The 24308-nt window shown below is 41.5% G+C and overlaps 2 protein-coding genes across 2 annotated transcripts in view; one reads left to right on the forward strand and one right to left on the reverse strand.

Moving 5' to 3' along the window:
* igsf9b (immunoglobulin superfamily, member 9b) overlaps positions 1 to 19167 on the forward strand; it is a 28690-nt gene extending 9523 nt beyond the window's left edge. Inside the window, 21 exon segments of the mRNA XM_042000029.1 lie at positions 1095 to 1301; positions 8246 to 8392; positions 9421 to 9572; positions 9766 to 9883; positions 10123 to 10264; positions 10624 to 10769; positions 10906 to 11048; positions 11152 to 11292; positions 11388 to 11504; positions 11585 to 11735; positions 11850 to 11961; positions 12042 to 12217; positions 12308 to 12546; positions 12640 to 12724; positions 12830 to 13000; positions 13126 to 13162; positions 13374 to 13986; positions 13988 to 16731; positions 16886 to 17055; positions 17256 to 17467; positions 17696 to 19167. Of these exon segments, the coding sequence (XP_041855963.1) occupies positions 1095 to 1301; positions 8246 to 8392; positions 9421 to 9572; positions 9766 to 9883; positions 10123 to 10264; positions 10624 to 10769; positions 10906 to 11048; positions 11152 to 11292; positions 11388 to 11504; positions 11585 to 11735; positions 11850 to 11961; positions 12042 to 12217; positions 12308 to 12546; positions 12640 to 12724; positions 12830 to 13000; positions 13126 to 13162; positions 13374 to 13986; positions 13988 to 16731; positions 16886 to 17055; positions 17256 to 17455 (6011 nt within the window). The 3' untranslated portion in view covers positions 17456 to 17467; positions 17696 to 19167.
* A 757-nt stretch (positions 19168 to 19924) lies between these two features.
* gatd3al (glutamine amidotransferase class 1 domain containing 3A, like) lies at positions 19925 to 23706 on the reverse strand. The gene is made up of 6 exons (XM_042000030.1): positions 23623 to 23706; positions 23424 to 23537; positions 23153 to 23284; positions 22965 to 23057; positions 21047 to 21212; positions 19925 to 20931 (listed from the first exon to the last, which is right to left on the reverse strand). The coding sequence occupies exons 2-6, from the start codon at positions 23531 to 23533 to the stop codon at positions 20797 to 20799; spliced, it is 636 nt and encodes a 211-aa protein (XP_041855964.1). The 5' UTR covers positions 23534 to 23537; positions 23623 to 23706; the 3' UTR covers positions 19925 to 20796.
* Positions 23707 to 24308: the final 602 nt, after the last annotated feature.

The following is a 24308-nucleotide window of genomic DNA, read 5'->3' on the forward strand; positions in this document are numbered from 1 at the left end:
ACAAAGGGAAATCATAATTGCTTTGTGCAGTGATTTTATATTTACACAGTTGCTGCCTCTTGTTATGGTGAAGCTTTGCAAATCAGCTGGCATATGTTGCTGTTTAGCTTCACACAGACAATCCATACATACCCCATGATGTACCTGGCACAGCTTCCACTGCTTCTATGTTAGAGAGAGTGATAAGGAGGGGATGCAGCTCAGACAAGACTGGATGAGAGGGAATGGGGTCTAAATCCAACTTAAATAATATCCGAGTGTGGATTTAGATCAATCCTGGATTTATGCTACCCCCAACCCCAGGCACGGCACTGTGCGTGCATGTTTGTGTTTGTCTGGGGGGGGGGGCTGGTGGTGGGATTGATCACGCTGGTCTGCAGACCATGTGTGTACCCCAGGGGGTGGTGAGAGGTCAGCTAGAGCAGCTACAGAGAGTCCCGCTGCTCTGTACCAGCATGTCATCACCAGCCCCCTCCTCTGAGATTAAAGTAATCACAAGGCCAGATGAGTTGTAGAGCAAACACTGGCACCCAGTTGAGCACACACCCATGTTAGCACATGGCAGTTAGGGAGATGGAGGAGGTAGATCGAGTGCAGACAGCTGCAGGTGTCACTAATGGGATTGCTGATGTTTGCAGGCTTTGCAGCCTTGCTATCTTGTTACCAAATGCCACATGATTGTTGTACATGCCCCGATGGCCTGGCTGTTATCAGTCTGGGGTAGTTATATTCAGTAGCTGATCAGAGATCAGTCTCAAGAAAATATTTGTGAATTAGTTATGACATTGCAAGTTGTAACTGTTTTCCAACAACTTTTTTGTGTCTTGACCTCTAGTTGTCTGTGTGGTTAAGTTTTCTCATTAAACATTTATAAACTTTTTCTAGGATAACAAACAATTTTCCCAGAAATGAATGACCTGCAAACTCCAGAGTAGTTGATCCAGCCTAGTTGACTCTTAAAGAATGAGGCTTATGTGTTTATTTTACTGACTTTATATATGTGTTTGATACTTTTTATTGGCTTCTGTGCTGTCAGCAGATGTCCCTGGATGCATCCAATGTTTTACCTCAGTGCTATGCTATTGTCTTTACAGGTGTGTCTCAAAGTCTGGCATCACTGGTTCGTGCTAGAGAGGGAGGTTCTGCAGAGCTGGGTTGTAGTCTCACTCCTCCATCCAAAGAAGCCACCACCCCAAACCTCTTTCCATTACATGTTGTGGAATGGGTGCGTCTTGGTTACAACGTCCCTATCCTGATCAAATTTGGAGTATACGCTCCTCGTGTTCATCCCAACTATAAGGGTAAGCAGAAAACAGACGAAAGACTTGTTGCGCAGCACCTGGCAATAAATCTTTCTTAGTAAATCTGTCAGAGCATACTTCAGATATGCTTATTTGTTTATTTCACAGACCACAAAGCAAGCCTTTAATGCATTTCTTGGTAAGAAAATTATATATGACTTCCAGTTGACAGACTTCTATGGCTGTGCTTAAGTATATTTTTATGAAGGGAGGGACATGTTCATTCAGGGACTAAACTTCTTTTGGAGTTAATATGTCTCATGTTTGCAAAGGTAGTCATAAAGCGGTATTTATAAAGACGTGGGAAGGGGAGGTTTGGATGAAACAATACCCCAAATAAGTAATCCATCCAAAGCACTGTCCCTGTAATTACAGGTGGTGCTCAGTCTTCAGTCTGTGTTTTCTGTGCATAGTAGTACAGGGAAAAGGGGAAGGGCGAGAATGGACGTGTTTTAGTGGCAGCAGTTAGAGGGGGTTGGGGTAGCTGAGCTAGAAGAAGGGGGATACCAGTAATGCTGCTCGCAGGGGGATTAAGTGTGTAGGTGGGGGCTTGGTTGTCTGTTGACAGTGTTTTATTAGTATGCTGAGGGGTGACCCAGTAAGAGGAGATTGTTGTGCTGGAAGGAGGCTGGATGAAGCATTGGGAATAATGGGAGTTTTCTTACTGGAGATCTATAATCCTGTCATTGTCTACCAGAACACAGAAGACAAAGAGGGGTATCGCAACATCCTTTTACTTTCCAAAGCCAACGAAACTACCAGGACACCCAGAAAATCTCATACTGTCCCAACTGGGTCACTGACATGTGCAGGGAAATCTCCCTAAAAGCTTCAGGAAGTGAAAGCTTCAGATTCACAAACATGTTTTCAGTATTGTGATGGCCCTGAAACTTCACTGATGGTTTGTAGTGGTTGATAACAAACAGGTTCTCGCAAACAGACATTTGTCTTGGCATGTTAATCTTTTTGGAGGCGGTTAATCTTGTCTTTGTTTAGGGGTAGTCATCTGAAACACATGAACCACAAATAAAGTAAATAAGATAAAGGTTAGAGTAGAAGATTGGGGTGTCTCCATGTTTTGCCATATTCATCCTTTGTGTGTATTTGTCTGCTGTGGGCTTTGCCTCTGTCTGCTGCAGATCCTCACATCTCCCCTCCCACTGGAGGCAGATGGCAGCATGTGAAGCGTGTCAGTGATGTGGGTCTAATGTATTCTACCCTCAAATTAAAATGTTGTGGGGTTTCGGATTTACCAATGGGACTGTCAGGTCGGGAAGCATTTCCTGATTTTTGTCCTGGCTTGTCTAGGAGCAGAACATGAAAGCAGACTTGATGTACAATATAAAGCTTAAGATCAAGAGGCAATATGAAAATTAGAAAAAAATAAGTTTATTGACATTGCATAGATCTGTACTGTTGTTCAACTCTTAGGTGGATTAACCCCTTAATGCCTGAATTTATTTACAGTTATGTAAAAACAAAGTAAACACAGTAAAAAAAAGAAAAAAAAGAAAAATACTTGAATTACATTAACTACTGTCAAATATTAAACAGATTAATAACGGTGAACAAATTAAAATGAACAATAAATAAATTAAATACATACATAAATATAAAAAATTAATTATATAAAAAGATCAAAAGAAATACTTATTTTATGGTGGACTTATTGTGCTGCATGTAACATACAAGATAAAATAAAGCAAGCTTAAAAGCACTGCCAGAGGCTGTCTTCACTCTGCTGCTTTGTCTCAATCCCACTGATGCTATAAGGCAATTTTTAGTAACTGAGATAAAAGAATCCCAGCAAATATCTTCAGTCCTCGTTTGTCTCCATTTAACCAGCAATTTTTTTGATATGATATCAGGTGTACTTGAGATTGAAGTTATATTGAAGGAGTGCCCACACATCAGCGGTCCTCAGTTGAAGCCAATAAACACCAGCCTGTCTTGATCTTAGAGACAGTCTCATGCATGCCTCATGGGAATCAGTAAGACATGGACACCTCTCATCCCTCTTCCTTTCTGTTTCACACTCAGCATGCCCTGGGGGGCCGAACATTAGTCAGTTCACAACAAAGAGGAAACAGACATATAAACTGTGACTGATGCACTTTTAGATCCAGCTTGAGTTGTATTCATCAAGACAATATGTTTGAGCCTTGCTGTGTCAGGATAGTTTACTGTTGCAGGGCTAGATAAAATGTCTCTTCTCTGCTGAAGTAAATTGGTTGACTGTGAGCAGGGGACTGACATGAGGTCGGAACGACAATTGGTAAACCCCCAGGTCTCCAACGCACTCCCTGTGTGACCTTTGAACACTCTAGAAGTTAAAGCCTGCATTTATACATTTGAAAATAAAAATGTACACACAAGTGCTGAATTCTGTAACCATTCCTCTTGTAAACCTAAAGAGAATTAAACATTGAACAGCTAAGATAAGATCAATATGATCCTGTTTTGTATCTTCAAAAGACAAAAGGTAGTCCTGCTGAAATGTGAAACTGATTCTTTACCTGGTTTTTGGGACCAGGGTTGATTTGCAGCCAAAAATGAGACAATGAAGAATGGATAACTGCAGCTCAAATATTCAATGTTTGCCAGCTTACAGCAATGCGCTGCTGCAAAGGCCCCAGTGCTTTATATGACTTAAGCATGTCGCTGGCTACATGCATGTTAAATCCAGAAGTTCTGTGGGGATATAGTCCTTGTATAGCCCTTTTTAGCCTTGTATAGCATAGTACAGTGTTTCTCAATCCTGTTCCTCAGGGACCACTGCCCTGCATGTTTTAGTTCCTTCCAACCCCTGCACACCTGATGCAGATTAAATGAACTGCTCATCAAGTTCTTTGCAAGCCTGCTAATGAGCCATTAATTTGAATCATGTGTGTTAAAGATGAATACCTCTAAAACGTGCAGGGCAGTGGTTCCCGAGGACCAGGATTGAGAAACACTGGCATAGTACTTCACCACTGTGAGAGTGTGTTATATGAAAGTATAACTCAAATACCACTTGTAACCTTATTGCCCCAAATATTTCTCTCTTTTCATTTTTTTAAAAATTAAACCTGCTACTTTGTGGTCATGTACAAGGGCTAATTCCTGTAGTAATTCAAGCTGCGGCTGTAGTGAAACTCAGCACGTGAGCTTTGTGTGCTTGCTAGTGCAGGAGGTTAACAGAGCTGGAGAGAGCACGAGGGACAGAGTTAACTGTAATCTATCTCATGACAAAGAGCTATTCATAAGAGGGTTAAACTGATTAGTGGGACAGGAGGATTGAAGAGAGAAATTTGGGGGAATGGGAGGGTGAGCTGTCAGAGGCAGGGGGCTGGTCCCAGACTTATGATTGTATTCAAATCAAAACACATCCCATAATGCACCTCTGCCTGGCTCTCTTATGCACATACGGATGGACAAAGGAAAGCAAAGCTGATTCTTCTCCAAACAGAATAATCTTTCTTACTGCATAGTTACCCCTCCTATTGTAGTAAATGAAATTTGCAATGCGGCATGCTATAGTAAAAACCAATGTGAACCCTCAATCCAAAAATCACTGTCCTTTGGAATGATAAAACCTTATCAAATAATATGTACAGTATATGCAGAAAAAAGTGTTGTTGAGATAAATGTTACTAGAAATGAACAAGGACTGTATAGGCAATAAGCATGTAGTTTAAACTACAGTGGTTTCACTGCCGGAAAAAGCTACATCTGTAGAAAAAATGTGGGAAATAGAAGATTACATGAGTGAGACAAGAGCAGCCACCAGCCAGCGGCACCTTTCTGAAAGTTGAGTCGTTCCTAACCTGCCACCCACTGGGTGAGAACCTGACTCACTAATATGAAGAGGCTGCGTCTTGAAGTTCAAACAGCACTGGTGGATTAGCGTTTACCTATTTTATCCTTGGCTGCACTGCAGCTTAACCTGCTGGAAACAAGAAGTCCTTTTAAGATAGGCTGGAGCTATCATGTGAGAACTACTCCAGGAACAAAATAGTAGTGAGGAGGGGAAGGGTGGACACAAGATGGAGCAGCAGCTTTTGTTTCAGCAATTTTCTCTGTTCGGATAAAGTCTAATAGTGTTCATCTTCAAAGAAGACTTGCGGACATTGTACTAATGTAGGACATGGGTTTGGGGGCAGGGGTGATGAATGCGTCTCCTGGAGCACAGAGGTCAAAAAGGCCAACCTCTCTTTGGCTGTCAGTGGATTATCGACGCATATAATTTGAGTAACCTCTCTGTAACCTCTTGTTCAGTTCTTTGGATTTCACGATGGTGGCTTTTTAGAATTTGTTGCTCATTTTTACACCAGTTTTGTAATTAATTATTGCTGCATATTTGCATTGTATGTGTACACAAGGTCTTCAGAAACACTAGCAGCCTTCCACCATCATCTTTAGGGCAGAACACCTGCCAAGTGCCAGCTGAGATTTCACTCCCAAGATGCAACATTCAAATTCAGATAAAGCAACATTTGTCACACAGCCTGGCTGTTTTGTCTGTCCACAAGCTGAGAAGAAAAGTCTACTTCTCCTCCTTCTCTGCCTTTCATTTGTCACTCTCCCCTTTCCATCTCTTGTGCTTTTGGATGCTGTTTTTTTTTTTTTTTAATCCAAACATGTTTTCCACTGCTTGTAATTTTTCAAATCTTTGACAGTAGAGACCAACCCCCCTTGCATAATTGACCCGCCTCTACCCATGCTTAGCCATGCCATGTTTCTACAGCAACTGGATTCAAATCTAAACCTACAACCCGAGATTTTCTCGGTCTCGTCACTATGGTAACCTGAGAGCACAAGGAATGGGGGGCTGCCATCTCTTTGTAGTGATGGACAAGAGGGAGGCTACGGGAAAGGGTTAAGTGTTCGACAGTGAAACCAGAATTCCCCTGTGTAGACTCAGGGGGCAGGGCTTTCACTGAATTTTGAAAATCAACATGTATATGCATCCACGTGCTTCTGGACCCAGTGGGATTGGTGGGATTTCCATAGGCTGCAATTTAGAAGATCAGTTAGCCACACTGATCTCCAAACATCCCATGATGTGTACCGACTCAAGGATTGTTATTCCAAAAAAAAAGAGAGCTGCAAATGGTCGCATTTCATCTCTTAATTTGCACCGTGATTAATTCCCTTTCTGATTAGAACAGGTTGCACAGGAAATGTGCAGGTCCGGGAGGATCCCTTGAGCCAGGACAGGTGGAAAATGCCTATAGTTAGCCTCAGACCTGTTATCATCTGTCTGCACATTTCCCCTCTCCCAGCCCTGCCCAGTTGTTTGAAAGATGCTGACCTGAAAGCAGAGGCATTCGTTTTATGGAACCTGTAAATGAGCGCCTCCCATCAAATGCTTGTCCATTTTTTAGGAGGTCAGTCAATCATTAAACCTACCTATTAAGCATAGCAACAGCCCCAGTCAGGAATGCAGGGTTAATTGTTAGCTATTGTTATCTGTCCTGACTACCAGGGTGTGTTTCACCCAATACACAGAGTTAAAAGAATTTCATAGCTTTTGGGCTTCACGTCAGACATCGCTCTCTGGAGGGAACTGCAGTGAATAGAGAGAACATTGAGAATAGTGATAATGTTGCCTCAAGGTTGCAGGACATTTGAGATCTTGCTTGTTGTTGCACTGTATACCATACCTGTGCAGAAGAATACATTGTCTTCTCGTACCTCTAAAAATAAATTATAATTGATTTATTTGCAATAATATGTTATTCCAGTACTTTGCAGGGATGATTGAATGTGACACAATTAATCTAAATAACTTGTTAATAGCTAACAAGAGCGATGGGATGCTGGGAACTTCTCCACATTTCTGTGTTTACTTTCAAACTGCTTTGGCAGGCTCTGGTATGAGCAACGTGTGTGTCCCCCCTCGCCGCCTGCATCCTCCTGTCGTTTAAAGCCCTCAGATTGAAGGCCAAAAAAAGAGTTCATTGAGAGGCAGAATAAAAGGAGGGGGTGTACCCTGAAAACCAGGCTGCAGTCACCAGGCAACTAGCAGATCAAGTTTCAAAGCCTGACAAGGAGTTGTAAGAAGTACAGAGAGGAGGAGAGGGAGCGGGGTATTGGGTGTGTGGTAGAGTGATATGCATGCTTGTACTTGGATCCATTTGTGTTTAAGGGTGTTTACACATGTTCAGTGTTCATGTGCTATGATGAACTGTTATTTATCGTTTACTTTGCCCCCAATAAACAAAACAAGTGACTCATTTTTTGCACACACTGTTGTGTATTTTTCTTAAAGCTGTAGTCGTTTGATGAAACAGCATTAAGAATGTCTGGCATTCTCTTTCTAGTCCTCCACTTCACCGCCCAAACCCTAAATGACAGGACACCGTACCCATATGTCATCTTGCATCACTTTAGTGATTCATGTGTTTTCACTCCAGCTCAGGGCTAATTTCTTCCCATCATGTGAGCTAGGGCCACTTTATGTAAAAAAAAAAACATTTACTCTTGATAACTTTCACTGCTATGCACAATAAACTGTTTTAATTAAATCTTTGTTGTATCTGCATGATTTTAAGACAGACATTATTTAAAAGTAGTTTTATCTATAAAAACTAAGTAGCATTAACTGGAAAATGGAAAGCAGTGTACTGCCATGCCCTTAGGTTAATGGAAGGGGCATTTCTACCATCAGCAAAATACTTGTGGACTTAGTTTAATGACTTAAGACATTGTCTCAAAAAGTAGATTTTTCTTTCTGCTGCCAATATTTAACTTTTTTTTACATGCATTAAAACTACAGCAAATTTTTACACTGTCTGTGACTTTGACTGTGGCCTTTGTGACACTGAATGCCTGTGTCCTCTGCAGGATAAGCCCTCTTCCTGCATATGCTGACTCTGTCTGTCTGCCTGTGTGTGTGCGTGTGTTTACACGCTGACCCTCTTTTTCTTTTTGCCCTCCCACCCTCACCCGTCCTCCCACAGGGCGTGTTTCTCTGACCCGTGGAGCCTCTCTGCTGGTAGAACAGCTGACCCTGGAGGATGAGGGCTGGTTTGAATGTCGCATCCTTCTGCTGGACAGCAAAACCGACAACTTCCAAAATGGCACATGGACCTTCCTCTCCATCACAGGTGCCGCACTGCAGGGTTTTGGGAACTTGGGAGCTGCTCCTTTCGTCCCTCGTCGCTGACTCTTACTTTATTTAGAACAGCTACAGCATGGGGCCTGGCTAGGACCCTGAAGGCCTTGGCAAGCTGAATTTCCTTAGTGTTAATGCTGTGTAAGAGCAGGTTCTATGTGACACGCTGTCCGCAAGCTGATCACATCTTGTCCTTGTCTGTGCCTGGCATGCTGAGATGAACAGGACCGTGCATGTGTGGGTTGTGGCCAAAGATTAAGGTTAAATGTCCAAAGCACTTACCTCACATACTTCTTAACTCTAAGTCTCACACCCACACACATGCACACTGTGTATGCTGAAGAGAGTCAGAAGTTTCCCTGAGAGTGCAAAGTAGGGATTTGATATGATTGTATTGCAGTGAATGAGAGCCCTACATATGCAGCATCAAGTTACAGATGACACCATTTTTTATACATAATAGTTTTGTATCATACAAATATTGAATATCATTTGAAAATGACCTCAGAATATTTAGTAAGCCCCAGTTGATACTCAACAAAAAGCATTGTTGGTGTCATATTCCTTTTAGTACCTTTCCATTTCAGTGAGAGCATATCTTAACACAGATAGGCTCAAAGTTAAGCCCCCTGGTACTTTTGCTTTAAATGCAAAACACTACTGTCTAGTCCATATAGTTAGAAATAAAATGATTTCAGTTTGCATTACCTCAATAACTACGGCTCATTTGTAAGGCCTTCTTCCAAATGTATTGACAGATACTTCTCTCATTGTGAACAGTTTTCATACCAACTTAATAGCTTTCTGTATATCTTCACACATTTCCATAATATCAAACTAGTTTCCACCTAGCTCTAATGTATTAGTGTGAGCAATAGTTAATACATTGCAGAAAATTCCACCAAACATTTAAAACTTTAGGTGTTGTAGTTTTCCTTCAAATTATTTTTTGTTCTTGTTTTTTTCCATTTGACTAAATGAATTTCAAACAATACTATTAATTTCTGTCTGTTTTTCCAGCTCCACCTGTGTTTATAAAAACACCACCAACTTTTGTGGAGGTTCTGCTCGGAGACTCACTGACTCTGAGCTGTGGCGCCCATGGCAACCCCCGACCAACTGTTGTCTGGCATAAAGATGAGAGTCCAATTATGAAACATGAAAAAATAAAAGTAAGCGACATTAAGAAATGGCATTTGTAGTGTTCTATTTAAATACTTTATAATTAGCATTTTCTGATGGAACCGTAGCTTTGATGTTTCTTTGAAGCAAACTGCTTTGTTGTCCTCTCATGACTGCCACCTAATCGTAATCCATCTTTTCTCTTTGTCTTTGATCACTACCCTTTGCCCTTGCTCATTTTAGGTGCTCAATGGAACCTTGTCTTTGGCTTCCGTCACAAGAAATATTTCAGGAGTGTATAAATGTCACGTGTCTAACTCTGAGGGGAACCTGACCCACTCCACACAGCTGCAGGTCCAAGGTCAGTGTTGAGCTTTCAACCATCAGGTAGAGATGGAATCTCTGTGTTAAGCAAATGCACTGACATCGAGTAACAATGCACGACTTTTTCCTTTAAATCAAAAAAGTTTTATAATCTTGAGACATAGAGTTGGTTGAGTTTGAGAATCAGTTACATAAACGTCTTTACTGCCACCTACAGACTGTTCTCTGCTTTACAATGACTACACTCTTTCTGTTCTGTGCTGTAATTCCTAAAAGGTCCACCAATCATCATCATTTCCCCAGAGGACACTACTCTCAACATGTCCCAAGATGCAGTTCTGCAATGTCAGGCCGATGCCTATCCTTCAAACCTCACCTACGAGTGGATGAAACAAGGACAGAATGTTTACCACATTGAGTGAGTTCATGTCTTTAAAAAAACAAAAAACAATCTGGGAAGCTACGTAGAATAGTTGACATATCACATTTCCCACTAACTAAACAGAATACTAACAGCAATATTTAAAGGAATCAGTTAGGTGTTTTTCCAAAGCATGGTGCTAATGCAATCAGCTGTAATTAGATTATTTATAATACAATTATATCATTTGATCATGAGCTTGCTGTAAACTTGAGACAAAGGAGATTGTTATTCAGATTAAAGTGCAGTCTTCCCAAATGATAGAAATAGAAACTTTATAAATGCATGATATATTCCTTCCTGAAACTAATAGCTTGAGTTTAAAATGCATTATGGTTTTTCTCTTTTGGCTTTAGGTCCCTTAAATCCAGAGTGAAGATTTTGGTGGATGGAACACTTCTGATCCCTAATCTCATCCCAGAAGATGCTGGCAACTACACCTGTATCCCAACAAACGGGATACTGACCCCACCCTCAGCTTCTGCACATCTAAAAGTGAAACGTTAGTCTGTTATCTGCTCATCTTTTGTAACCCTGCAGGTCATGGTGGTGGAGAATAATTGCATCTCTCCGCATGTCTTTGAAAAGAAGCTCTGTTAGTTATTTTCTTCTGATTAATTTTTCCTCTGCCATTTTAGATCCTGCACGTGTGGGACGAATGCCTCGGGAAACATTTTTGCCAGCGGGTATGGAGGGGGTAATTATCTGCCCCGTTCAGGCTGATCCTCCTGTGCTATATGTCAACTGGACCAAAGACGGGAATAATTTGAATCTTAACAATGTAAGATGTGTGTTTTGGAGTTAAAATGTATGTGTTTGAGATTTTTGCAAATAACCTGGAGTCAATGTCTGCTTTTTTTGTTTTTTTGTTTTTCACTTTGTAGTTCCCAGGTTGGATGGTGAACTCAGAAGGCTCCGTTTTTATAGCAACATCCAATGATAATGCTGTAGGCATGTACACCTGTACTCCATATAACAGTTATGGCACCATGGGCCAGTCTGAGCCCACCAAAGTCATTTTGCAAGTAAGGCCACTCTTCTTGAGTTTCTTACAGAGTAAATGCTTTCCATTGAGTGTATGCAGCTGTACAAAGGTAAGGAGTCTCCATCTTTGTTCTAGGACCCACCTTCATTTCGAGTGCCTCCTCTTCCTGAGTATCTCCAAGAGGTCGGCCGAGAGTTAATCATCCCTTGTGAAGCCAGTGGAGACCCTGCTCCGAACATCACCTGGAGCAAGGTATGAGACATTTTCCACTTAAATAGAGAATCAGACATATTTGATCCTTTACCTCAACTTCCAGTTACACTTTCTCACAGATTGGCCCTACTCCCCGTTCACCGTACATCGTGTTGTCTAACGGCTCCCTCCTGCTGCAGCCACTGAGCAAAGATCATCATGGGGGCTGGGAGTGCCTGGCTACTAATCGTGTAGCAACTGTCAGTGCAGGCACTGTGATCATGGTGTTGGGTAAGTGGGTCAATTTCAGGAACAAAATGTATCTGCAAACACTTAAAACGACATGTGACACTTAAATGTGGTATATACTTTTAGACTTAACAGAGGTGTTTCTCTGATCTTCAGGCACCAGTCCTCATGTTGTGTCCTCAGTGACTGTCACCACAGAGATGAACCAGTCCAATGTGTCCTGGGTCCCAGGCTTTGATGGTGGATTCACCCAGAAGTTCACTGTATGGTCAGTAACATAAAAAACATTCTGCTTGATAAATTTCCCTGCCACCAACAGCAGTCATGACTTGTCTTTGTGTTTTGTAGGGTCAAGCAGACATCCAGGGGGAAACACGAATGGGCATCTTTACCTGTGCCAACATCCAAAAACTACCTGCTTGTGACTGGATTACTTGCTGGCACTGGCTATCAGTTCAGTGTCCTACCTCAGAATAAACTTGGCTCAGGACCGTTTAGTGAGATTGTATCAGTGAGAACAAAAGGTTTGTTAAGCTGAACTCATGAATCATTTGGCACTATCACATGCTTAAAACAATTTTGTAAATAAGACTTTCTGTTGGGTTATTTGTAAGCTGTGCCAACAGAGGTACCTTCATCTGTCACCGCACTTCCAACCCTGGATCCTCCCACATTTCTGTCAGCCAACCGGACTCGAAGAGGGGTTCTCCTCCAGTGGCTGCCTCCTGAGGCTCCGCTCTCTCCACTGACAGGTTATGTGCTGCAGGCTCGCCGGGATCAGGGCCAGTGGGTTATCATCAGTAGCAACATTACTGCCAATCAAAGTGAACTTTTTGTGCAAGGACTGTTACGGGTAATAATTGGTTATTGCTCACTCCAAGCGATAAAGGCACCTCATCACAGGGGCACTAGTTACATAATCAAACATGCAATGTCTTTCTCTCAGGATTCCACTTATGATCTAAGGCTGATGTCTCGTAGCAACAAAGTACTCAGTGAACCAAGTGAGACTGTGAGTGTATCCACAGCAGGTAAGGTTTTATTTTTAAATAAATTACCTACACATTGGTATTAATGAATATTTACAAAGTTATTACTGTTTCTTGAAAATCGAATTGGCCTTGATGCAATTACAGGACTGGAGATTTACCCCCTGCAACCAAGCTTCTTAGAGGTCATCCCTGAACCACTGCTGGCTGGTGTGTTAGGAGGAGTGTGCTTTCTGTTTCTGGCCATCATCCTTTCGTTGGTGACAGCATGTTACATGAGTAACAGGAGACAGCGTAGACGCAGAAAGAAAAGACAGGGTAAAGCAAACATGATCTTTCTCAATGAATATGAGATTATTATTAAACCTTTTTTGGCAGGAGTGCAAGTTATTTTCAAAATTTCAACAGTTTGATCTTTCATTGCTTCTCTCACATACTTGTAGACATGCCAACTGCTTTCCAGAAAAGCCCGTCTCAAGAGTAAGTGTCAAGATGTTTTTAGCATTTATTCATGCACAATGTGCACAACTTTTTAATGGTTCTGTTTTAAATCTTGTTTTTAGTGTACATTTTGTTTTGTGACGAATTAAAACATTCCCCAGACATGTCATTTACAGCACCTATCTTTGACGTTGAATTATTGCACATGGTAAAAACTTTTTTTTTCCTTTTTTTCTTATGTCATTCTCAGAGCTCGCTCACTTTCTCGCAGCCCTGACAGTGTCCTCAAGTTTAAGCTATGCCCACCTCTCCCCTTCTTTCCCAACAACTCCTCCTCACAGTCTGATCGGTCCTCCTTTGATAAAGGCAGCCGTGGTGAATACCATGACCAGCGAAAACAACTCTTGTCTAACTCTTCTCCGCCACCTCATTACACGCTCTTTGAAAGCCACCTGGGCTCTCAGTTGCCCTCACCAACTGCTCTTGAGTCCATTTCCAGAGGTCCAGATGGACGCTTCATTGTCCAGCCTCTACCAGAGGGTTCAAGTCCTTCCAATAAAATAAAATTGAAGACAGATCCACTGCAGAGCAACGGTGGTGTGAGCGGCTCAGGGAGCAACAGGACATCATTGAGGGATTCACCTAAGTCAAGCATTTTGAGCTCAGAGAAGGATGAGAAGAAGGAATCTCCACTCACTGTAGATGTACCAGAGTTGAGCAGGCCTCCTCTTTCTCCTGGGAGAGTACGGGCCATGGCCAGAAACTTCTCCCGTCATGGCTGCTTTTATTCTGATGACGAACAAGGTTCCGAGACTCTTTTGGAAAGAGCCAGCTTTTATTCAGACAACAGTGAGAAAAAAACCCTGTGATTCTCTGAAAAGGTATCGCATGCCGGCACACTCTGAAGACCTGTTTCCAAACTTGGGGAGGAGAACAAAGCTTATTGATAGAGACAGAGAAAGGTCACTTAATACAGGCTACCAGCCCATGGAGAGTCAGCTGACTGATGACAGCACCCTGGTCTCACAGCTGGAGAGTGAGCTGGAAAGGGAAAGTGTTAACAAGTGTGCCCAACTGGCAAAAGAGAGGGAAGAAATTGAGAGGGAGTTAAAAAATTATGTAGATGATCAAAGACTTTTCAGTCGAGGCAGAGAAGAACCTCAGTCTAGTAAAACAGTAAGCCCTCAAAGGGATGCGGCCAAGTCAGAGGAAGAGCCTGTGTGGAAGCTGCAAGATGTTAATATCAGACAGAAAACCAGGCCCTCAGGTGTAACAAGTCGGGTTTCTGACTACAGGAGGGCATGCTACTTTGACAGCACCAGCAGTCCCCTGGACCGAATTCCTGCATCTCGCATACAGTGGGATATTAGCCCTGTTACATCTGTTACCAACCTCATTCCTGTTCAGAGCCCTTGTGAGACCTCATCGCCCGAGTCACATTGTCAAACTTGTAGGGAAACAGAAGATTCTCTTATTGTGGATTCTTCCAGATCTCCAGTGACACAGAACACATCTCTCGCCATGCTCTCCCCGGATGTCACCTCTGAAACTTCTGCTCTCGGTCTAAAAACACCTGACAGAGCCAGGCCGTCTACTCCACAGAAAAATCCAGATATTTGCACGAAGTCCAACATTGAGCAGAGCTTGAAGGACAAAACACAGGATGTTGCTTCAAAGTCTAGAGATTTGTATGCTTATGCAGGCCTTCAGCTTTGGGATTCAGCTGCCAAGAGTTCCTCGGTTGCTAATGAGAAGCCTGCAAGGTCAGCTTCCCCATCACATAATCAGAGAGGTAGAACTGAAGTAGGTTGCACAACCACAGGGGATCCCAGTCCATCTAGTTATTCTACCCTACCCTATGAACATCATGAAGCAAGAGAAAAGGCCAAAGACAGAGACACTCAAGGCTGCAATGACCAACACAGTTCAGCTTTGTACTCCGAGTTGGAGAGAGAAGGTGTTCGAGCACGCTCCAGAAGAAGCGAGAGATGTCTTTTCTCTAATAGTCCTAGCCCTATCTCAACTTTAACTTTAGTAGAAGAGGTTGAGAGTGACCAGTCTCAGTTTTCTGTGCCCAGAATGTCAGATTCCTTTAAGACTAAACCTGCAGCCCCATCCCCCAAAATGTCCCCTTTACAGACAAGTGCAATTCTTGAATACCTGAGCCTTCCAGGCTTCATTGAAATGAGCGTTGATGAACCTGTAGAAGAACCTCAAGTCTCAGATACTACTGGACAAAGCTCAGAACTAAAGCCAGCAATATCTGTTGTTGCAAAGCCTGATGTAGTTCCAAAAAACTGGGAGGTTCATGTTCAAGAAACCCCAGAAACTAGCTCAAACCGACAACAAACTAATTCTATAGGTGGTGCAGAGAGCAACTTTAATGCTAGTAACATGCAAGGCAGTCGACGCACCCCACACACAGACACCAGAGTAAGGTTCCCCGATGACACAAGGTCATCTTCACCTGCCCTGGAAAAAACAAGCAAACAGCTCTATGATGAGAAAACAAGAATTCGAGCAGGAAATGATAGCGCAGATAGGCCTGAATCCAGACTTGGATCAAGGTCAGCTCACACTTTGTTCAGTGCAGCTAAAGGCATGGCAGATATAATGTCAAAACATTCTCAGAGTTTTGCAGACAGCACAGAGTTTTTATCTGAGCAACCCCAAAGACAATCCTCTCAGGGAAGCAGGACTAATAATATTGTGTCACGGATAAGTCAAGCCCCTGTGCCATTTCTAAAGAAATCCTTAAGCATAGGTCCCTGCAGGACTCTCTCAGGCATGGGGCAGCCTCGTCCTTTCCTTAAGAAATCCATCAGCTTAGGCTCACAGAGGTGGGAGCACTTTGAGAGTCCAAGAACATATATTTCTGAGAAATGTTATTGGGATGAATTCCCGAACCCTGATGTCAGAGTGAAGTCTTACAGTTTAGGCCGAATGCCGTCTTCCCTCCCCAGGCCAGGTCCCTCCTGGAGGGAGTATATTCCATTCAGGCGTCCCAGCATGGGGAGCTTGGAGAGGCCTTTTCATGCACATAGATCTTTGGCAGGTCCTTCCTACCTCAGTCCCTCTATGTACCCACCCAGACAAACCTCAGTCTCTCCGCTGCTGGAGCCCTCCGATCCACGTCGGCAAGCCGCTGTTTTCCCAGAGTCCTCCAGGTGGTCTCCATCCTATCAAGAAACCCTAAGGTCTGCCCAGCATCAGTATGTCCCTATGCCCACTTCCATCCCTGTCCCCCAGTACCAGCACTGGCCAGGATCCAGAGTAGAAAGCTTGAGACCTGTAGACTCCAGGAGAGGTCCTCCAAGGTCCTACCTACCCAGAGGCATCAGTTGGCCCTCCCCTTATTATGCTCCATTTCCACCAAGAGAGGGAGAGAGCTACAGGCATCCAGACAGGATGATGGGGAGGGCCGGGGACACTGAGATCAGGGAGGGAGGTAGGGCCAGTTATGCCAGCCAGAGCAGCGGAAGAGGGAGTGCTGGTCTGTTCCGACAGTCCCTGTCTATCACTCCCACCCTGCTCAGCTCCCCAGAAACCACAGAGGAAAATGAGCGATACAGAACTGAGATGGAGCTGCCTGACAGGAGAGTGAAAAGGTGAAACAGCCCCCCACACCTGGAATGAAAAACACACTGGAGTATCCTCTCTACAGATGGATGTATTTATGTTGCCAAAATAACTTTTATCCTGATGCTTTTCTTTCTTGTCTGATACATGTTACATGACCACTTGTTCTGTGTATTTCATTAGAAGGAACACATCAGTAGATGAGAGTTACGAGTGGGACTCTGCTGATGTCTGTGTGGACTCGGAGGTCCTGGAGGCTACACAGTTTGGTCAATCACAAATAGGTTTTCGGAGAGGCAGGGGGGAAATCAGATATGATCAGACTTGTGGCCTCCAGGATCAGCATCAGAAAGGTGATGATTTCTTATATATCTTCCATGAGTTTAATTACATTTTTTTAAATTATTTTAAAATGTTGCATGTTTCATAGTGACTGTAAAGCTTGATGTGATGGTGCTGCATGTGTTCGTCTTGTGCCCTAGTGCTGTGATTTTTGTAAGCTCATTCCATAATATTCCCATCCATGCCTTTCCCGCCCCTGATGCCGCCCCAGGCCCGTCTCCCCCAGTCAGCCCACCAGTTTTCAACCCTCCTCGCTGCACGTACAACCGCTCCCTAAGTGAAGCGCGCTTCAACGCTCTCCGCCTGGAGTACCAAGAGTACAGACGGGCTCAGGAGTCCGTCTGTTCCCGTGAGCCCTGCCTCACCCCCGGCCACGATTCAGACTCTGACTCCAGCTCAGCACTGCTGTAGCAGCTGAACCCGGTCCGTTACTCCGCTTGCCCTTGCATCTCTTTCCTCCTTTTTTCCACCTCTTCACTGCTCACCTGCTTGAATCCTTTTTCCTGCCTGCTGCTGTGCATGCTGTGAATTGATGCATGCTTAAACTTTTGTTGTTCAGTTTTTAATTAAAATGCTTTACCTTGACATTTATTTACTGGATGTTTTCTAATGTTGTTGTGCTCTCTCTCTCTCTCTCATTCTCTTTCACAGGTATATCTATGAGAGATACCAAATAGCATTTAAGCTGATTGGACGACAGCACTGTGGTCCAGAAACACTGGAAACCTTTAAGTTTTTATTTTCTGTTACAGCAGTTGTTATATGCCATCAAATGTGATACCACAGCTCCTCGTTTGTTTTCAGATGTATTCTTGTGTTTGTGCTTTACATAAAGAAGCAAAGCAGGAATTATTTATCTTTATTTTCCTAAGAAACCGGTGCCGCTGTATATTGGGAGTTTTGTTTTAAACCTCGACAATCAGGCACGCAGACATGAAATACTAATGCAGACCAAGAGAGATTCACAGTTAAGAACTGAAAGAGGCCTGCTTTATAAAAGCAGAAACGTACCACATTATAATGACTGTTTTCAAGTTAATGCCTTTTGCTTCCAAGACTCCCCTACATTAATAATAAAGGATTCTACTGATAATTATGTAGGTCTACATACAAGGTAATATGTGTCTACATCGGTAGTGGTGCTTGTAATACTAATCAAATGGTGCTCAAGGTGTTCTCCATTTTCTTCATTATTTAAATTTAAGTACTTTGAGGTCGAGTTATTAGGTAAAGTAATTATTCTTTGACACAAGGCTTTCCTTCTTTTTTATTACACAAACAACAATTTAGCAGAAAGAATATGTTCATTTAATGCTGTTGTTTACCTGCTCCAGGTCACCTGGAATGCTTTCCCGTTTCATAACCTGCTATGTCCCATTAGCTTCTCAGTATTTGTTTGAAGTGTACAAATGTTTATATGTAGTTTAATGTGAATGAATTCTGTTGTTGTATAGTAAATTCATTTCATTCAGTGAAAGAAAACTACTTTACTCCACCTGAATCGGTCAAAACTTAAAAACCCACACTGAAAAAACTTGATAAGAAACACAGGAAAAATTACTTTTGCCTTAATTTTTTTGATTTTATGAGTTCACTACAGGAGTAACAGGACAGTGTAAGGGTCAATCTGACAAGTTATAATTAAACAAGTCTTACAGATAACATATGACTGAACTCGTTCTGTTTTACCCATTGTGAGTATATCTATATATTTATTAAGATGAATGACGATATGCAACGTTTACATTTCACATCACTGATGTGACGGCAACACTGTGAACAATGACTTCTAATTCTGTATTTGAATTACAAGTCTGTTATGAATTTTGTGCCCTTTAGCCTACTGTACATGTTTTTCTTCTTTTTTTTCTACTGATATATAACAGAAGCTGGTTTTGTAAGTCACCTGAGAAACAGATTTTAAGGATCTCTTTGCAGTTACACTTTGAGACAACATTTGTATTCTTGCTTATTTTCCCAGTTGAAAAACCCAATGTGGAGTGAGTAGTATTTCTAACGACAGCTTTGGATGCTTTGTACAAAGTGGGAAATTTTATATCTTGCCACCTGGTTGTTTTTGTCATTTTTATATGCTTGTAATTAATAAATTGTTATATACTGAATGCACCAGACTGGAGAGTATTAATATATTGGTTATTTTGGCCAATGATGAAATTCATTTATGAATGTAGTTGCTCTTTTAATTAGGTATTTTTATAGAATATTCAGAATTTTCACATACATGTGACTAAAACATTTGATTTTCAGACACCTTAAAAGCAGATAAAGCAAACCAAGCTTTAAATGAAAGATTATGCATACTAGTTAGAGGAAAATGATCAAATCGTACATTGCAGAATACACATAAATCTTTGTGTAGATCTTGGATTAGCAGTTAATCTGAAGGTAAATTTGACATCAGGTGGTTTTTGTTTGAGTAGGGGCCCTGTTTAATCTCCAGAGATCTTGCAGTCTGAGACAGTGTAAAAGTATCACTATACAAAACATGATGAAGACGTCATAAAAGTGATGTCAATGCTCATCATGTTGGAAAGATTGCACAATGGTTTTCTCCCAGTTATTTATCTTGAGAAGGCATGTAAGACAGAAAAATGAATGGATTTAAGAATGGAAAACATGTCACAGCATAAGAACCATTTCTCCATCTGTGACACATGGTGGTGGTAGTTTCATAGTTTGGGCCCAATTTTGATGCATCTTTGCCAGGAAAACTTGCCATCATTGATGAACACTTCACTCTGAATTATAAAAATAAATTCAAGGGGAAAGTCCTGTTCCTGCACTGCCCTGCAGCAAGACAATGATGCAAAGGACACAAATTGTTCTACCAAAGAATGTTTAAAGAAAAGTAAAGTTAATGTTTTATTACCAAGTCAAATGCCTCACTATAATCAAATAGAAATATTGTGGAAGGACAGGAAGTGTGTTATGTTTATAAGTAAATGATCATTTCTAATGTCACAGCTTCACTTGTTTTACTGGATTTTCTTTATCTACTCTTGAAACTGGGCAAATTTGTGCATAAATACAACAATTCAAGTGTTCACAAACTATGAGGTACCAATGTATACCAGAACATGAATGCACATGAATTCCCACTCCCTTATTTCATCATACCACAGCCACTTTGAGAGCCTCTCCTCCTGAAGAAAGATGAATCACTGTCTCACCTCAGGCTTCAGTAGTGAGATATACTTTGAGCAGCACATGCAATAACAGTCATTAGCATTTAAGTTTAAAGTTTTATTTCAGAGATTTAATTTAGCAACAGCATATTTTCCCCGCTTCTAATGAGATTTTGAGAATCCACTCTAATTAATCCTTCTTATGCCCTAAAACTCAGTCACTGTTTTTTTTCCATCTTGGTGTACTGAAATGTTTTGGTTCTCTTTCACAGTTCAAACAAGCAGCTGTTTTCATGCAGTATGTTATGATTAACTTGGAGAATTACTGAGATGTTCCCTGTAATTATGAACAAACTGTCTAAAGACAGAAATCATGAATCAAAGTAGACAGAAACTGAACCACTGGCTTCCAAGATGTGGAGATGTTCTCTACATGTGTCACATGCTTTCCTAAAATAACCATGAATCACACAATATTTTGCCTTTTTAATTAAAGCATCTCTATTCTATATATTATATCAGGAAAGTATCCATTGCAATACAGAGGTGAACTTTGCAAGTCACCATCAACATTATGGATTTTCTTTCCAAGCTTAAAATGTGACCTCACTTGGTCGACATACGCATGACATGTTTGACCATATTTCCAATCCCATCAAAAATATAGTGATAGTGATAGTCTGTCTCCCACATGAAGGACGGAGTGCTAACCACTTTGTTCTTCTCATCCACATAGGCTTCGTGAAAGGAAGGGTCAAGGTCAAAACAGCAGATAATTGAGATTAACAGTGTGATGAGTCCATTGTAAATTATTTTAACTTACACCATTAGTGAAAAGAGATCTCTGAAAGGATATATATGGCTCGCGGACATTGTGGCGTGCGCCCATGCTTTTCACAGCCTGCACCATGCTTGTGTGTGGCCAGTTTCCCCAGCGAGTGCTCTCATCTCGCTCATAGCCCATGGTCACCTCGATGCTGGGCAGCACACGGCAGGCCAGCACGGGGGCCATGCTGGACAGTCTGAAACCAGAGCAAGGAATCAGCTTATACTGGACAGACAAGGCTGAGTAGGGTGTGAAACTGTCTTACCTGTGTCATACAGGAAAGATAAAAAAAATGAGACATGACTAAGGAACTGGTGTGAAATATTTCGAATTTAAAGCACACTAAACATGATGCAAGAGGGGTCCTAAAACTTTCTAGTGATGGTCAAGGGCAGATCATTTTTTTTGCATAGCTGCTCACAACTTCACTAGACGCATTGGCAGACATTTCCAATTCAATCCAATTCTTTTTTGAAGCACTTTAAACACAACAATTCCAACCAAAGTGCTGCACAGCAAAGCAATGGCCAAAAAAAGGCCTAAAAACACCCACCCACACACACACACACACACAAAAATCACACTCATTAAAATATAAAATGAACAAAAACAATATAAACCCTTAAAACACATAAAAACATCAACTCTATTAATATTGAAAGCTAAGGAACACTCAAAATTACAGTCCACTTGGTTTAATTACATATTAAATATCTCTTAGTGTGAATTTTGTTCTGCTATAGCAGCTGTTTTCAATAGAATTCTTCAATTACTAATCTTATAAGTCACAGTTAAAACGTTTAAGCTTTTGAGGAATTATTTACTGGTATTGTCATTGTTGATTTAAGAAGAAAAAAAGAAAAAAAAACATCTTCAGTGGCTCAAACTCCTTCCTGGAATTTATGGCAATAGATAAGGATTACTCTCCTTCGGATGTAGCGCACAGATCAACATACCATTTGACCTTCTGTTGTCATGATGACAGAACAGACTTCATCTGCTCCTCCTCAGTTTCTAGCTCCACTCTCTGATTCCTGTAATCCCACATCTCCTACCACGTGGAATCTTCCAATCTTCACCTTATACCTAATGTCCTTCTACATGACCTTGTCATAGGTCTGCACAATGGCCTGCTCATCACCTCATCCTATCTGAACCAGTCATGCCAGACTGCATTGTGTTGGACCATATGTGTTGGAGCATTTGTTTAGGTCTGTCTCCTTTATAGGATTTGCCTGGAAAGGCTGCTTTCTTGCTGTCCAATGTGAGCTTAAGAGCGTAAAGACTATTTTTATTGCACCTGGACTTCCTGCTGTCAACTGTAGTCAGTGACAATTTAAAATGAAGACTTTCACCACAGCTTCTTCTTACATCTCTTGAGAAAAACAGATCTTTCCAATGGTCCATGAAGCACATTTTTTAACAAATCTTTTGATTTCTCTGTAGTAAAATACAAATCTGACTCCCATGCATAAAGAAAAGGTTTCTGAGAAGCTTTGCTTGCTTTCTGAGGTTTTGTTAAGCAGGAATAAGCTTTGTTAATTGGCTTACCAAACTTAAGGGGTAGAATATGAGGTAAAAGCCTTTTTCCCAGAAACACAGTATGAAAAAAGCAAAAATGTGATTAAACTATTGCTAATTAAAAGCAGCATCTACAAGATTTTAAAAACAAGTTCCGCAATGGTGATGCCTTACTTATCAATAAACATCTCTGTTTTCATTCTATTGACCCCTTATAGCTTCTCCCGTGTCCTAATTTGATTACAAGGATTGTTTAAATCTCTCATGTTTATCTAGTTTGACTTTATCTACTTAAAATAAGTGTTACATTCAAACAGTCTGTAATTTGGCCTCATGCTTGGGTGTTACATGTCATTTTAAGAGATTTTCCAGCACTTTCATTTGTTTTTAGTGTTCATAGTATGAGTAGTGACTGCATGATACATACCCAATAGGTTTGCGTGAACGATGGAAATCTTTAAGCACCCTTTCCACATCATTCTGCAGCTTGCAGTCTTTGCCATCTTTCACAAAAGAGGATCTATAGAGTCAAGAATCATGTACTTGAATCAGACATATCTTTAATCATACAAGACTGTATCTCATGTGATTGACTCATATTTCAATATTCCTCACAGATTCTTGGTGATTCCATGACCTCCAGGAAAGATGACAGCATCAAAGTTGTTAACATCCAGCATGGACAGGTCCTGCATTTGCATCTTTCCCTGACCATGACTGAAGCGAGCTGACTCCATCATCATGTTCCTGTTCAACGGCCAAATATAATCAGAAATACTACCTTGTGGAGTGAGTCAAGTTAGGTATCTAAACCTGTAAAGTTAAATCAGTCACAGATCCCATCTTATCGCTCTAATTAGTGTGAAAGCATATCGGTGGTTCCTACCGGTTCTCACCAGAGGCAGGTTGCCTTTTTATGTGGTCCATCACATGCATCTGCTGTTGATTTGGAGCAAACATCTGAAAGCGAGCGCCATTTCGGCTCAAGTGGTACATAGTGCTGAAAGACAAGAGTTTTTAGTTACCATCTTTGTATGATGACACATTACATAATAGTGTAACCTTCTTGATGTCCTGATACTCACTACACACCCTCGTGGACATCAGTTCCATCCCACCAGCCACATCCTGAGAAAACCTGGAATAAATAAATTGACAGATTACAACATTGCCCGGGCTAATCTAACTTTTCTCACCGATCAGTTTAACTTACCAGAGCAACATTGGTGTTTCCCCAGTTGCCATAGTCACCATGGTGAACAAAGCAGGCAGGCTGGCGAGAAAGAACAGCCAGTGTCTGCTTTGACAGTAAAGTCTTGGTTGCCAGCATGATTTGGCTTAAGTCTCAATGTTTCAGGAGGAAACTGTGACCTAACACTTTGCCACACAGCCCGTAAAGACTTCTAATGGTCCTGATATTGATCTCACAGAGGATGTCCATATATATACCATCAGAGTGTGGCCAAATGACGTTGCCACGTAAGCTCCATTGTCTTCTCACACCTTGACTTGAAAACCCTCCCCTAATAATACCTTGGTAATTCCTTTGATTAAGTCATTTGGCCAAAAAGCACACTTCATCTTCAGCCAATATTCACCTATTTAGAATTTGGCTCTTGATAACATGTATTAAATTGCAATGAGTTCACGCTACTTTTATGGAGACATAGTGACATACCATATGCCCTTTAAAGTCCATTAAGTTGTAAGGCTCTTACTCTCTGTAATACCATGTTGCGTCTAGACGGTGAACCCAGAAATACCCTAGGCA

Source organism: Melanotaenia boesemani, chromosome 11 (genome assembly GCF_017639745.1).
Source record: "Melanotaenia boesemani isolate fMelBoe1 chromosome 11, fMelBoe1.pri, whole genome shotgun sequence".
Lineage (NCBI taxonomy): Eukaryota > Metazoa > Chordata > Actinopteri > Atheriniformes > Melanotaeniidae > Melanotaenia > Melanotaenia boesemani.

Coding starts and splice junctions, on each gene's coding strand:
- gatd3al (XM_042000030.1), bottom strand. CDS start 23,533: ATGTACCACTTGAGCCGAAATGGCGCTCGCTTTCAGATGTTTGCTCCA. Junction 23,058..23,152: donor CATGGAATCACCAAGAATCT/GTGAGGAATATT, acceptor TTGACTCTATAG/ATCCTCTTTTGTGAAAGATG. Junction 21,213..22,964: donor CGTTCACGCAAACCTATTGG/GTATGTATCATG, acceptor CTCTGGTTTCAG/ACTGTCCAGCATGGCCCCCG.